Below are 16,257 nucleotides of genomic sequence, written 5' to 3'. Positions count from 1 at the left end.
CAAGTCACATTGCCAAAATGAGATAAAATCGTCTTCCGTTTCAGAAAATCAAAGTCTGGGCAGAGCTTATTTGCAAGGCTGCTAGGTAAAAATGTGTGTATTATTTATATATATATATATATATATATATACACACACACACACACACACACACACACACACACACACATTCAACATGGTTAATTTAATTAACCCAAAATATTAAGTATAATTAGGACAAAATGTATTAAAAAAAATTTTATTTATTCAAAATTTTAATTATGGTTAAGAAAATCTTTTCTATAACTTCCATGTTCATGAAGCACCAGCCAGTAGCTTTTTCTATAATAATGTTCATTTCCTTAAAGTTGTATTTAATACTGTAATATTAATACATTAATATAATATAAATACTTTGTGGCTCCTAGTTTATACCCCATACATTTTTCTTATGTGTAAAAAGCTTTTGATGTCTTTCAAATCCTAATATTTTTTGAAATGTTGAAGCCTCGGTTGATTTCAGATTGTCTGTTGCACGATTAATTTATTTTCCTAAAATATCACACACAATGAATGAACCACCTTCTGAACAGAGAATCAAACGGGTGGCACCTCTGCACTTCCTCCTGCTGCTTCAGAACAGGGAACGTTTGTTTGGATCTGGTAGGTGGGAACAGCGTGAGAGGGAGGAGCTTTTTCCGCTCTGTTGCACACCGAGTCTGGACAGTTGTGCACAAATATGATACAGTTAAAAGCCTTCAGGCGCCTCCACAGGTTTAGGTAAACTTTGCACTGGATGTACATGAAGATGAGGCCTGACACCACGCTGAGGGCCACAATACCTAGCTTGGTCCAGAACAGCCACTCCAGCAATCCTGCTGAAAACATCAAGAGAAGCATCACGATAAATGTGCCTAATAAACATCAATAATAGCACGGATGATGCTCTTAAAAGGAAAAAGGGAAAAAAAAAACGCATGGATGCCTAAATTTACTGTTAAACTAAACTCTTACACTGGTGACTTCTTCAATATGTGTTAAACATCTTACAGAAAGCTTTATCAATGATGTTTTTTTGTGTTGAAATAATACCTTGAGAAAAATACACAATGTCTTCGTGCATTTAAGTCTAAGACACAACAATAAAGGATATGTTCAGATTTAAAGGCTGCAAATACTACTGGAGGATATTGTATATAAAATATAAAAAAAAAAAAATAATTTATTCTTTGCCTTAAATTATATAAAGCATCATGCATGTAAGTGTTTGCTATAGAAACTATATATATATATATATATATATATATATATATATATATATATATATATATATATATATATATATATATATATATATATATATATATATATGTGTGTGTGTGTATCTCTTGTATATTTAGTATTGCTCTAGAAAGGGAGAATTTAGTATTAATAAAGAAAAAGTACTTCTTATCCGATTACTCAAATAATCGATGGAATAATTGTTAGCTGCAGCCTTAATATATACAGTATCTCACAAAAGTAAAAGTGTGTATATATATATATATATATATATATATATATATATATATATATATATATATATATATATAGAGAGAGAGAGAGAGAGAGAGAGAGAGAGAGAGAGAGAGAGAGAGTATTAAAACAAACAAAAATTAAAAATGAACACCACTGAATGGCTGCAGTTAAAGAAAATATATGCTGTGGTATAAATAGTGAGTGTGTATGAGTTAGAAAAAGAACAAAAGAAAGAGAAAGAAAGGGATTGGACCGTCGTGCTCTTTGATCTTCTGGAATTCTTCAGCAGTGTTGTTCATGAGGACAAAGATGTAGAGGGACCAGGCGATGCATGCCACAGCCACCAGGTGAAAGATCACAGAGCAGAAGATCCTCCTGCGCTCACTTGGAGACATCTGCAAGTTCTCCCACTGAACGAGGGAGTGAGAGAGAGTGAGAGAGAGAATTACTTTAATTTTATTTTTTTTGTGTAAACAGGATGTGAGAGTCCAAATGAACCACTCATGGATTGATTTTTTAACATGTTTTTGACTAAGTCCTGACACTGGAGCCTCATTTCAAAAGTGCTAAATGTCCTGACTGCAATCTTCACCCGATCAACAGGTTATCAACAGATTTATGTCACACCACCATACAAATGAAAGTTGTTACTATAAAAACAATAACATAACACAGAAGCACATTGGTATGTCCGATAAAACCTGTGATTTGTCTTAATAACCGCCGTAGCTGTTTTTATAGAAAACGTTTTTTCTAACATTTTCTGACCAATCAGAATTGAGAATTCAACACTATGAGACAGGGATCTATGAGAATAATACAGATTTCCATAATGCACTTGTATGTATGCATGTCTTTTAGAGATTAGAGATGTACAGGACTTTGAGGCATATTTCAATGATGTATTTGTGATATATGTATATTTGCGGGAGAAAGAGAGTGGTGGTGTGTACATGTGAACGAAACCTTGCGCAAGGGTTTGAGGTGCGTCTCCATGATAAAGTTGTATTGACACAGTTCACAGCAGCGTGTGTTTGAGCTCTTGATCCACTGACGCAGACAGGCGTGGTGCACAAAGCATAAACTGCCTGTGCACCTACAAGGCGTAATGAGAGGACACTCCTCATCACCTTCACTGTGGCAAATCCTACACACACACACACACACACACACTCAACAAAATATCTTTCCTTATGTATTCTTTGAATATTTCTTCTTTTCCCCACCTGCACACTTCTGGTTCGTCATCATCGCACACTTCCTGTAGGATCCCATTCTGATTGGACTCCTCTGTGTACTTATGAGCTGTTGGGACAGCCATATCTGAGTCTCCTAATCCTTGCTCCTCATACATCTTCGTGATGGGGCTGTCCTCCTCGCTACCCTTTCCACCCTCTCTGGCATCATTGGCTGACTTGCTGTCTAGTTCCTCCATCTTTAAGGATGTCCTTGGAGAGCTTTTGAGATCCTGCTTCTGGGTCTTATTCTCTCGTGAACATGTGGGCACACGAGGGGGTCGTTTACGCCGGGCTTTCTCACGGCTCCAGGATCGAGCTGCCCTGTGGAACTGTTCGTCTTCTGAAGAAGAGTCATTACGAGTGTGTGGTACCGCTGACTTGTCCACACACTCTCTGATGCAAGCAGTGCTTTTCCGTTGTCGCCGGTACCGACGCTTCACCTGCTGATTAGCAATGGGGGTGTAGCTTACAGAAAAGATGCTGAGGTTATTATCTGGGCCATGACTTCCTAAGTTACTAGTACTAAACACACACACACAGACGGTAAAAATTATGCCCAGACCATAAGCAAATCTAAATGTTAAAATGCATTAGAACTGCTATGATGACTATTTTACCCCATACATATAAAAATCCAATTCTAGAGGGAATATGAAGATTTTAATGTTATGGCCTAATAGCTTTAGATCTACCCACCTGCAATCGTTCTGACAGGAAGCTGAGGCGACTTTCCCCTGAGGTGAACAAGGTGCCTAAAACAACAAAGATATATAAAACATTTATTTAAAGACATAGAACCAATGAAAAACACCAGCTGGTGTCCATTCTCTAAAAAGCATTCTCTAAATCCTTAGTCCTCAAATAGGCTTTCTATACAACAAGGAGGAAAAAAAACATGAAAAGTGTAAAAAATATCAGAACAGGGTTAGGTCAGCAAAAAAGAAGCACTAAGCATTGCTTGAGGCAACAAGAGACAAAAACGGGTTGTGATAAAAAGGCAACACGATATAAGCAGACTTGGTATCCATAGAAGTACAAAGACCCGAGAAATTGAGTTTGAAACGAACCAGGGCCTGGTTTTTAGTGTGAAGTGTGCATGTGGTTATAGAGTGTGGGAGCTATAGAGTGTGAGAAGTGAAGTCTGTAGTAGTCATGCTTGAACGCTGTGATTTTTTGGGGGGATTTGGTGTCACACTGCTGTGACCTGACCAGTTAGCTTATTCAACCACAAAACAAATTCTGTTTTCAAATCAGTGGTCTTTTTCCTTAAATGTTGCTAAACCGGCGGCCTACCTTAAAAACATGCCTTCATACACACTGCAAGTAATCAGCATAATGAATAGCTTACAAAATCATATTATATAGACAAGCTATATGAAACAGGCCTGCACCTTATTTTCAAGCTATTAGCTCTTTAAATAGGTCAAGGTAATGATACAATAAAGTAATTTTTTGTGAATCCAGAACATCCATCTCCACATTTATCCACAAATAAAAGAAAAACTAAATATCCACAGATTTCTAGTGATTTGTTTAAAAAAATGTTAGTCACCGCAGAGCTTTCACCACAATTCTAAGACAAACCAATCCTATTACCGGAGGTAATCTAAAATGGGATCTCGGCCAGTTTTTGTGCATGGGCAACCTGACTACTTTTTACAATGGTAAAGACGTTGTTAAGTAAATCATTTTACTTTTATTTGTTCTTAAATGAATGAACGTTTGTGTTGTCAAGGAATACAAACACACAGCTTTGAATAAAATTAAGGTGTAGGAAAAAGGTCCTCAATTTTCTCATAATGCATTTGCCCTTCACCAATCCTTTGTATTTGTCGTTTGCTTGAAATTTTTTTGTATATTTATTGTTCTGTCATTTACACTGGAAAAAATTATAAAACGCAACACTGTTGTTTTTGTCCCTATTTTTCATGAGCTGAACTCAAAGATCTAAGACTATTTCTATGTACACAAAGGTTTAGTCCTCTCAAATATTGTTCACAAATCTGTCTAAATCTGTGTTAGTAAGCACTTCTCCTTTGCTGATATAATCCATCCACCTCACAGGTGAGGCATATCAAGATGCTGATGATTAGACAGCATAATTATTGCACAGGTGTTCCTTAGGCTGGGCCCAATAAAAGGCCACTCAAAAATGTGCAGTTTTACTGTATTGGGGTCTGAAAACCAGTCAGTATCTGGTGTGACCACCATTTGCCTCACGCAGTGCAACACATCTCCTTCGCATAGAGTTGATCATGTTGTTGATTGTGGCCTGTGGAATGTTAGTCCACCCCTCATTAATGGCTGTGCAAAGTTGCTGAATATTGGCAGGAACCGGAACACGCTGTCGTATACGCCAATGCGGATAACGAGCATGCAGGTGAGCTTCCCTGAGACGCTTTCTGACAGTTTGAGCAGAAATTCTTTGGTTATGCAAACCGATTGTTGCAGCAGCTGTCCTGGTGGTTGGTCTCAGACAATCTTGGTGGTGAAGTTGATGGATGTGGAGGTCACGGGCTGGTGTGGTTACACACGGTCTGCGGTTGTGAGTCCGGTTGGACGTACTGCCAAATTCTCTGAAACGCCTTTGGAGACGGCATATGGTAGAGAACGTTCAATACACAGGCAACAGCTCTGGTGGACATTCCTGCAGTCAGCATGGCAATTGCATGCTCCCCTTAAAACTTGCGACATCTGTGTAATCAGCATCTTGATCTGTCACACCTGTGAGGTGGATGATTCTCTCAGCAAAGGAGAAGTGTCACTAACACAGATTTAGACAGATTTGTGAACAATATTTAAGAGAAATAGGATAGTATGTATAATATATATATATATATATCTCTACAGATGGTCCCTGAGTTACGATCTTAAGATGATGATAGCAGTACGACAAAATTGTAAAAATATTTAAAAAATTTGTGCAACAGGCAGCAGCGTATGATGTACGATATGTTGGACGTGCAGCTGAGATAAGTGTATCTCTCGCCCCTGGGGGATGCCCCACTCACACTAGCAGTCGACAGAGTAAAGTTGTCTGTGTGTACTTGTTTTCCGTTTTAACCAGTTTCAAACTGCAGTTTTAGTGATAAAAGCATGTCTTCCAAGTGCCCAAGTATGTCTTCTGTTTGTAGTGAAAAAAAGAAGAGGAAAGCCATCAGTTTAGAGCAGAAAATAATAATTATAAATCAGCATGAAGCAGGAAAAGCTGTCACAGTCATAGTACCATCTTCGACTTACGATATTTTTGACTCACGATTGGGTCATCGTAATGTATCTCTATCGTAAGCAGAGGACTACCTGTGTGTGTGTGTGTGTGTGTGTGTGTCTGTGGTGTGTGTGTGTGTGTATGTTTGTGTGTGTGTGTGTGTGTGTGTATATATCAGTATATACAGTATATATAAGAAGGTCACATGTGCACACGTTCTTACCTCATTTTCTTGACTCTTATTTCTGGATCCAGTGCTGCATTGTTCATCCAACATGGAATCCCTACTAACAGGCCTGACAGATATCTGATGCACAGGCATTGTAATGGTAGTGGAGATCCTGATATACTTCTTATTTAGTCCTCCAAAATGAGCAGTCTACACAAGCCGCATGGTTGCTTCACAATCCCCAACATAAATATCAGGTAGCTTTGAAATCCAGTCTACAAAGCATAATACAAATCCAGAAAGTCCGGGGGCCTTAGTTAGTAGAGCCAGTCCACGGCTAGTTAATAACATTAATGCTATTATACTGGTCACTGAACACGTGGTTGTGAGGACTTAGTGGTTATTTTATCCTGAAAGCTCCACCCCTTTGGCCCTGGAGCAGCTAATCAACTTAGAATCACTGGACATCCACACAGGGTCTCATTCTCTTTCACAAACACCCACACACATACACATGGGAACTTTTTTGCTAGCAAAAAAACAGTGCTAGAATTCAACACATGAATAATTATCTGTTGCATAAAATATATATTGTAAATTGTTCCAAGCACTGATTATTTCTACATAATTGCAGCAAATTATTTTACGCCAAGTGTCAAGTATTGTTACAGCACAAATTAACTTGTGATCAATCGAGTTATCATGTAAATTAGGCTGTTAAATTGATCTGTTTAAGCAGACTGCACCGACGGACGGACGGACGGACGGACGGACGGACAGACAGACAGACAGACAGACAGACAGATAGATAGATAGATAGATAGATAGATAGATCTTTATTGTCATTAATTAGTACATGTACACAGCAATGAAATGCAGAATAGCATCTACCAGAAGTGGAAATATTAGCAATTGTAAAATGGTGAGGTGAGGTGCTTCTGCATCGGATAGATCCCACCTTCATTACTATCATATATTAATAATATATAATGGCATCCATGTGTTTCAGGCTGAGATTTTACTTTAAGTATACATAGAAATTTTGTAAAATGTATTACTTGTTTGAAACATGCAGTATATCTCTTGGCGTTTACTAGCGCAACTGCTCTATACCTTTACAGAAATGAAAGATTTTATTACTTTTTTCCCTCAGCAAATCAGTAACAAGGTACCCACCCATGTTTAGTTAACTAATCATTTTTATACGTTATACAAGTACCTTTACCCCTACCTAAATGGAAATAGTGGAGGCCTCTCTTTGGATTCAGTCCAAATTTTTACAATTCTCCTCACTGGTGGATCTAAAATCCATTTAAATAAAGACAGGTCTCACCTGGAACAGCATCTGTATAAAAATATCAAATAAAATATATCATGATTGATGATTTTACCGCTGCAGAAAGGGTCAAAGCAGGAAATGCAAACATGTAGATGTAATCTGTTACAATTGATCAAGATATAGCAAACGAACACAGATCCAATCCGTATATCTTGTACCTTCAATATTTCTTTTTCTTGATATTGACATTGTATTATTTCACACAAACGAAAACAGAAAGGCGTGGCCTTTATGTTGCATGCACATGGTATGCCTTAAAGAAGTGTTTACATGTAAGTAATGCTTGGTTGTCTCTTAGTAAACCACAACTTACATATAGCTGAGTGTTGAAACTATGTGAAAGCCCAAACATCACCCAGGCCATCGTTAATTGGGGGTTTGTGGTTAGACCTTTTTCAATGATACTTTACTAAAGTCAAGGGTGAAAAGCTGTTCACTGACCTGTCTATAACTGATACACACAGATGAGAATGGATTCATCTTGACATTACTAGAGGTCAGAAAATGTAGATGGACTGAGGTAAGAAATTTGTTAAAATTGTTAGTTAGCTTCTGCATTTAAAAAATTATTATAAGATTCCAATCATTTCAGTGCTGATAGTGTTGGAAAACATATGCAGGTAATATGCTAGTTAACAGCTACTTGTGTAACATTCTAAAGCAATAAATAGTTGGCTAGATTTCCTGTGTTACTGTTACACTTTCTATGTATCCACTGTCACCTAGTTCTGCTAAACAAAGTAGATTCAAATAATTTTATCATATAGATATTATTTTGACACATGAAAACATATTTGATCAAATTTGCAACACTTTTAATATTGTATAATATAGGTCTACTATATTTCACCTCGCTTGTTGTCCTTCTTTCAGTTTATTTTTTGGGGAACCTGACTTAAAAAAGAGGAAAAGAAACACATCATAAACAGAACAATAGGGTTTGAGGTTAGTTGCCTTCCTCATGATTGTAATAGCAGGGTGCAAATGTTGTTCAGGATGTTAAGGACGATCAATACTCTGCTAGAAAGTTTATTTTCAGCGTTGTTGAGACCTGGCAATCCTTCAGCTGCTGATCACTATAGATGACAGATGAAAAGAAAATGGTGAGGAAACAACTTCATTAATCTGGTTATTAATGGAATAAATAATAAACAGATGATGAAAAAGCTAAACAAAATTTAATATCATTTGTCATGTAATAAAATGTGACATGATAAAAAGTAGCTCAAGATAAAAGTTCTTATCTGTAAGATTTTTTTAAAGACAATATCAGGACTGGCTGCAATCCAAACATGTTAGGATCCCTCATAGCGGGGATTAGAAATGTTTCAGGGAGCAAAAAACAAAATCAAAGCAAAAATCAACAAAATTTCTTTTTTTTTTTTTTTACCAGTTTAGCAATGTTAAAGTGCTTAACTCGTTAAAATCATTATGTTTCAAGTTTAGAGCGAGTTCATGCATTGCCTAAAACTAAACATTTTCTACAATAGGCAAGAATTGGAATACAAAATTCTTCACTTCCTGCATGTCTTGTGTTGATGGGGCATCAAATTACGCTAGGAACTCAGGAAATGTGAAGAATAAACACACTTGTTTCTGCTTAAATGTACATTGTTTTTTGGTTTTTTTCCTCATTTTATTTGTAGCCTAGGCTTGCTATATAAGCTGAGTAAAGTCAATCATTCCAATTGTTTGACTTATTGACTAGTTGTTTAATTTATTTCAAACACTATCCAATTGTTGCTTATTTTAACTCATACATCCTGTTTCAGGGTTCAAAATGGGAGAAAAAGTGTCAATGTGGTTAATAGAAGAGACTAAATATCTTTGGGATTCAGGCAACTCCAGAATATTTGGCTCCTCTTCAATGACATATTTGATACACACAATGACAGATTTTCCACATTTCCTGCTCGATGAAAATGATTCTTGAGATTAGAGAGATGGAAAGTGTACTGTATTTATTGTATGTAATAATGACGACGTTACATCAGTCGGCCATAAGCAGACCCAAGACAGGGTGGTATGTGAGCTTTTTTATTTACACTATGATTATAGTCGGTCAACATCATAAAACTTTCAACATTGCCAGCTTTCCAACTCCCTGGTTTCTTACTGGGGTCAGACATGATACAGTGCCCTGGAGTACAGAGAGTTAAGAGTTTAACAGCTTATCGATATTTAACCACTGACCTACCACTTACTATAAAGTGTAAAAAAAAAAGCTCTACATGTAGATCTAAAGCAAAGCAAATAAGAGAACAGATATACAAAATATACAGAAACAAACATCATTTCAGACATTTTTAATAAAAAAAAAAAAAAACAGCATCTACAGCATTTTACATGCTAAGCAGACACAAATAAACAACAACATAAAAAATTGCGTGTGAAATCACCCTTACTGTGCATGTACAACAATACAACAGGTTACCATGGACAACATGTATAAAGCTGGGATAGAAGTCGTACACAAAAACACAAAGTCATGGATACACATACACACACAACAAACCCATACTGAGCTAACAACACATTCAGAGTCTGGGATTTGGATAATTATTCAGTTCATGTTTGTTCGTAAATGTGTGTGTGTTTAGGTCAAACTGCACGTATCTAAGGCAGACCATTCATTAGGTTAACTCAGCCAGCAATATGAGCCAGGCACTGGCTTTACCTGTTCATCATATTACATTACAGTGTGTACACACACACACACACACACACACACACACACACACACACACACACACACACACAGCTAAAGACACAGTAAACCCAAATGTGTTAAAAGCGTTCTGGATTCCTGCAGAAGTCTTTGCACAACAGTAAGAATTATATATTGCTTACGTTGTATTGTGTACAGTATTGTCTTAGTTTAATGTCACAAATAATGTAGTGTGTATAGGGACCATATGTCAAGGTTGGTTAGTGATTTATTCATTACCAGGTGGTGGTGTTGAACTGGTGGTTATTTGCATAATTAATATTGTAAATAGTCACATATTTGTTCAGAATTACTCTATAAGCCATATGCATACTTTTTTAATTTTGATTTTTGATACACAAAGGAAATGAATATAATATTGGTGTGTGTGTGTGTGTGTGTGTGTGTGTGTGTGTGTGTGTGTGTGTGTGTGTGTGTGTGTGTGTGTGTGTGTGTGTGTGTGCGCGCAGCAGATGGCATCTCCCTTCACAGAGCTGGAATGCTACATCATTATTTTTTCTCTGCTAGTCTTTAGCCTGTTTACGCTGCATGGCATGATACACGAGCGATGCCCATCTCCAGCAGGTACTTACACAACATCATGGATTTTATGAAAAAAACACTACACAAATAATGTTGAATTGAAGTGAAAGCAAATTAAAAAAGGAGAAACTGGCTACTCCAAACCATAGCAAAGGACGGTGTTGATGTTATATATTGTCAGCAATACATTTATACACAAAGAGTTTAGCCACACTGTTCCTTGTTAGCCACTCATTCTTTGTAGCTAACGTTTATTTCTACAGATCTTCAAACACGATCATTCTTTTCTTCAAAGTTCACTTCAAAGGGCTTCAAAAACTTTACTAAATTACTTGTAACTTGTAAGCTTTACACCAGGGGTCAACACTTCACTGATACTGTGTGATCACTTTATATTATGTCAACAGCTTCAATGTACTCTGTTTCTGCTATCTATGTTACTTTTAATATGGATACCTAAAACCTCAAACATTAGAAAGTGTTTTCAGGCTGGATTCAGTGAACAGTAAGAGGATAAAGGCCACAATCTGTTTGAACTCTTTAATCATAGAGCTCATTTTGTGCACAGGGGCATAATCATGCCGAAGCGTGTTGGGCTCCATTCGTTTCAATAATGGCAAATTGTAATTCTATACAAATCTTTTTAGCAGCATTTTGGGAAAGAGTCATATGGATAGGTGATAGTCAGGTGTTCACATACTTTTGTCCAAGTTGTGAATCTTTAAATGTAAAATTTGGTACATAGAGGAAAGAGAGAATTCAAATGCACATTGCTGGTGATAAAACAGGTGATAAAAAAGAGGTGTATGAAGGAAGAAAAATAATATGCATATTATAGGGCAAGTCAAACATGTTTTACGGGGATTTCCAAAAAAAAAAAGAAAATCATGAACATAATTCCCTCTCTCCTTTTCTCTCTCTCTCTCTCTCTCTCTCTCTCTCTCTCTCTCTCTCTCTCTCTCTCCCTCTCTCTCTCTCTCTTCCTCTCTATCTCTCTCTCTCTCTCTTGCTCCTTTTAGTGAAAGTAAGCGAAGAACGTCAAGACCAACGCATAGTCTGAATCTAAACCTCTTTAGGAATGAAAGCTACACCAACAGACTTTGGATAAATGCACTTGTAAAACTCAAAGTGGATCCTGGAGAGCATAGCAGAGCTCTGCTTGTGTGTTGGAACGTGTTGGGATTTCTTATGTGATTTTCAGAAACGGAAAGGTGAGGGACTTGCTCCAGGTTCACTTGTTGCACTTTATAACCATCAATAGAGACTGATAGTGAGTATGTGACTTTATTTGTCTAAAGGGCAAGTCTTACAGATGTTTGGGAACGAAAGGTGTGTGAATGTAATGTGCTGATGTGGTTTGTTAAGCCTCAAACACTTTGGGAAGAAGTGTATAGCGTTTGCAAAACAAATTTTTAACACACATTTGCACTCTCAAAGATGCCTGGAGACTTTTAATTCTAAAGGTGAAAGACAATCTCTCATGCTTTCTCTCTCTAAAATCTTTGTCTAAAATAAGATAAAAAATTTTCTTGAACGTTCATATTTGTATTTGTTGAATAAGATTTCAGAATCGACTTAGGCATGGGCAAACATACTCAAACGTCTCTATATGTATTTAAATATACAATTTGACATTTCAGTGACGAATATTGTGACAAAATTCTGGCTTAGTCTTTTTGTTTTGGAAATTAAGGAATGTTAAACAATTCATGGAATCTTAAACTAGGCCCGAACCTAACATTCTCACACTCTTTTTTGGTCTTTTGCAAAAAGAGACACCAATTTCAGTCAAAATTTGTGTCAGCAGATTTAACAAGAGTTATATCCCACATTCTTATGCAAGAATGTTGCATAGGAATGTTGCATGAATCTTATGCAAGGTAAGATGATCATGTAGCACACCTTTAGTGTAGGGGCTGTCTCACAACAAACTTAGAACATCAGAAGTTAATAAACTTTTCTGTGTATGCCTGTAATCGGAAGGTACATGATAGCAGCTACCTCTGCAAGCTCAGCAGTTTAGCTGTATAGAGTGAAAGGACCAGTCAACCATACTAACAGCATATAGTTCAGAAGATGTGAAAAGCTCAGAAGCAAGAATAAATATAAGAGGAATGATACTGAAAGGTGAATAACATGCTGAGCAACAAAATGTGCTATTTGTTTATCTTGGAAAGTGCAGTGAGTGATACAAAAAAGTCAAGCAAGCTAGGAATTATCGTAAATACTGCATTATATCATGTGACATGTGTGTTGAACAATGTGCTCAAGTGAATAAGACTGTCTCTTGCCACTTGGGTTAGATGGGATGACACAGGACTACCAGATTTTCCTAGAAACAAATCACAGAGTAGTTAGTTTATCAAATCAAACAGCTTGTAAATACAGAAGTAGCACTGGCAAACTCTATATTAAGTTAACATTAGCTACATTTATCCATTTTGTTATGTAGTCTCCAGTTGGTTAGATAAAAGAACAGCTGGGTCAAAGCTACTTGTTTCCAATGAGTCCTGTCTCTGACAATGAGCTAATAAGGATTAAAAAGGATAATTTTAGCTTGCATTAAATACATGAACTGCATTGTTGTCTAGGTCCAAATCAGATGGATTCTTATCACTGCATTCAAGCCACACAATTTAGCTCTACAATCCACACTTTTCTTTGTGGTTCCATCACTTCAAAGGAAATTATACCATCATATTGGAGCAGGCAACAGAACGAGAAGTGTCTAGCCAGTTGCGTAGAATCCTAAAATGTTCTGCCTCGGACTAGAACAATAAATACAACACTAGAACACCCCCCTCAACTTGGAAAGTCATGAAGGTCCCCTTAACCCCAGACACATGTTCCATTATGTGTGACGTTAAGAATTTTTTCATCCAGTACATGAACGCCCTGTTCCACCATGATTTCAGTAATGCTACTTGTCTAGTTACTTCATTTCCGCAATATCAAATTTGGCACCCAGTAGCAGGCAGTAAAACCTATAGCCACACTGGTGTGCCTGAAAAGGTTTGGGCATGGTGTTTCACATTTCTTAGGTCATTAATGTTAATAAGCTTCAAGGTCATTGTCTTGTGACCAGAGATGAGAAAGATAGTGGAAAATGAAAAGTAAAAGAAAATTAAGGGGAAAGAAATTACAACAAAAAAACTACTGTGTGTGTGTCTGTGTGTGTGTGTGTGTGTGTGTGTGTGTGTGTGTGTGTGTGTGTGTGTGTGTACCCACTATATATTAGGTCTGTAACTCAAATAATTTGAATACAAAAAAATTATTGAGGCAAATTATTTGGCTTCGTTTAGTTAATTAAACTACACACGGAGCACTGTGTTTCTCTACGGACCATTATTACTGGCGCACGACCCACTAAACTTTTGAGCATTTAGGACAGGTACCACAGACGATGCTGCAGGATGACAAACAGAGGGATGAGGAGAAGATTCAGGCCAAACAAAACGACAGAAAGTTTGAGATCATTTCAAAATAAAACAAAAAAAGTTAAAAGCACGTACAGTGCTTTTAACTTTTTTTTTTTGTTATTTAAAATAAGTTTTTATATTTTAATTTATGATTTTTTTGTATTTTTATACTTGCATTTGCAGTTTGATATGGTAATATGGCAACTAAATGCACTAAATAGGTTTTGTTTCCACAAATATTCTTGTATGCATTTTCAGCAATAAAAATGTAAAGTTTTTCTAAAAAAATATAAAATATAAAAACAATTGTTCATTTTAAGAGACCTGTCAAATTTTCTCTTGTATATTCAGTATTGCTTTAAAAAGGGAGAATTTAGTATTAATAAAGAAAAAGTACTTCTTATCCGATTACTCAAATAATTGATGGAATAATCTTTAGCTGCAGCCTTAATATATACACTATCTTACAAAAGTAAGTACATCCCTGACATTTCAGAAAACATTTTACTATATCTTCTCAAGGGACAATACTATAGAAATTAAAATTGGATATGCTTCAGATTAGTCCAAGTGCAGCTTGTATAGCAGTAAAGATTTAATGTCCTCTAAAAATATCTTAATATACAGCCATTATTTTTGAAATAGCTGGCAACAAAAGTAAGTACACCCTAAGTGCATCTCCCCTGTACCAGCAGCACTCATGCAGCCCCAGGCTGCTACCACCACCATGCTTTACTGTAGGCAAGACACAATATTCTTGGTACTCCTCACCAGTGTGGCACCACACATGCAGGACACCATCTAACCCAAACAACTTCAGCTTTAGACAAGGCTTCCTTCTGGGACAATGGCCATGCAAATCTACTTGTTGCAGTGTGCAGCGTACGCTCTGAGCACTGACAAGCAGACTTTCTGCTTCTGCATCCATTAAAAAAATGCTGGCAGCACTCATGCATTTTTTTTGAAGGCAACTTCTGTACCTAATGCACAGCACGAGGTCTTACCTTCTTTGTTTGATCCTTGTGAGGCCTGTTCCGAGTGGAACCTATCCTAGAAAACCTCTGTATGACCCTGGCCACTGTACTTTAACTCAGTTTCAGGGTGTTCCCAATCTTCTTATAGCCTGGGCCATCTTTGTGGACAACAACAATTCTAATTCTCAAATCCTCAGAGAATTCTTTGCTATGGGATGCCATGTTGAACATACAGTGGTCAGTATGAGACAATTGTACTCAAAGCACCAAATTTCAACTGCTTTAATACAAGATACTGTACATATATATATTTTCAGAGGACAGTAAATCAATACTTCTATACAAGCTGCACATTGACTACAATATTACACATTGACTACTCCTGAACTGTAACTGTGTATATATACATATACTTTTTTGTTAAGTGTAGAGTCACTATCAAAAAATTGTTTTGTGTGTGTGTGTGTGTGTGTGTGTGTGTGTGTGTGTGTGTGTGTGTGTGTGTGTGTGTGTGCGTGTGTGTGTGTGTGTCTAGAGTGTTATGGATATTCCATTCTCAGACTTAGAGCTGGTTTTCATCCTCTTAGCCTTCACTGTATTCTGTGTGTTTGGCCTGGCTGCTGTCTTTACACGCAGCCAGCACACTGACAACCAAGGTATATAAACGCACATACACATTTTTCACAAAATAATTTTATTGCATTTCCCTGCTGATTGCGTATGTCTTCTATTGCAGGTGAAATAATTTTGCTAGAGCAGAAAACAAGCCATCATACGAGCAGACTTAAAAGAAAACAGGAATTCCAACCATCAAAAAAGTAACCTCCATAAACCCTTCAGAATTTATGGACCTGATGAATGAATCCCATTGAACAACATTGCTGGGTTGGGAGCAATTCACCAAACCAAAATAGTCACCTAATCTGACCTGCTCTCAAAAACTGACCACTGATTAAAGGCTAGAATGTGTGATTGATGCACTTTACTGGTACAAATACCAGCAAAGTATATGGTCTATAAATTTACCAGCAGGTATACACAATTGTGAAATACATCGCTGTTACACTTAAATAAGCACAAAACACATTTTATGCCACTACAGTGTCACTGCTCAGCTGAGATTGGTCCTTCACCCAAATTCCCTCTTGGGCAACATTGTTCCT

At 37.0% G+C, this 16,257-nt stretch overlaps 1 protein-coding gene and 1 long non-coding RNA gene across 4 annotated transcripts; one reads left to right on the top strand and one right to left on the bottom strand.

Annotated features, from left to right (window-relative positions):
• Positions 1 to 183: 183 nt before the first annotated feature.
• On the bottom strand, positions 184 to 6,490 carry marchf1 (membrane-associated ring finger (C3HC4) 1). Of its 2 annotated transcripts, none has more exons than XM_083533196.1 (6): positions 6,167 to 6,490; positions 3,432 to 3,487; positions 2,724 to 3,257; positions 2,464 to 2,644; positions 1,751 to 1,907; positions 184 to 854 (listed from the first exon to the last, which is right to left on the bottom strand). In XM_083533196.1, exons 1-6 carry the CDS (start codon positions 6,263 to 6,265, stop codon positions 577 to 579), a joined length of 1,305 nt encoding a protein of 434 aa, XP_083389322.1. In that variant the 5' UTR covers positions 6,266 to 6,490; the 3' UTR covers positions 184 to 576. The 2 variants fall into 2 exon arrangements, with proteins under 2 accessions (XP_083389322.1, XP_083389323.1); XM_083533197.1 differs by having other exon boundaries at positions 2,724 to 3,200; positions 6,167 to 6,489.
• Positions 6,491 to 8,391: 1,901 nt separating this feature from the next.
• LOC310721577 lies at positions 8,392 to 15,969 on the top strand. 2 transcript variants are annotated; one of them, XR_014532104.1, is made up of 5 exons: positions 8,392 to 8,554; positions 10,629 to 10,743; positions 11,721 to 12,164; positions 15,630 to 15,750; positions 15,831 to 15,969. It is a non-coding gene; the product is annotated as an uncharacterized lncRNA (long non-coding RNA). The 2 variants fall into 2 exon arrangements; XR_014532105.1 differs by having other exon boundaries at positions 8,393 to 8,554; positions 11,721 to 11,971.
• Positions 15,970 to 16,257: the final 288 nt, after the last annotated feature.

Source organism: Silurus aristotelis (genome assembly GCF_946808225.1).
Source record: "Silurus aristotelis genome assembly, chromosome: 27".
NCBI classification, from domain to species: Eukaryota; Metazoa; Chordata; class Actinopteri; order Siluriformes; family Siluridae; genus Silurus; species Silurus aristotelis.
Note: the sequence above shows the minus strand (reverse complement) of the source record. Positions and strands in the feature narration are given on the sequence as shown.

Bases quoted from the DNA above. Each gene is read 5' to 3' on its own strand.
- marchf1 (XM_083533196.1), bottom strand. From the start codon at position 6,265: ATGCCTGTGCATCAGATATCTGTCAGGCCTGTTAGTAGGGATTCCATG. The intron at 3,488-6,166 runs GTAAGAACGTGT...TTGTTGTTTTAG, and splicing joins ATAAGAGTCAAGAAAATGAG to GCACCTTGTTCACCTCAGGG. The intron at 3,258-3,431 runs GTGGGTAGATCT...GTGTGTGTTTAG, and splicing joins TCCTGTCAGAACGATTGCAG to TACTAGTAACTTAGGAAGTC.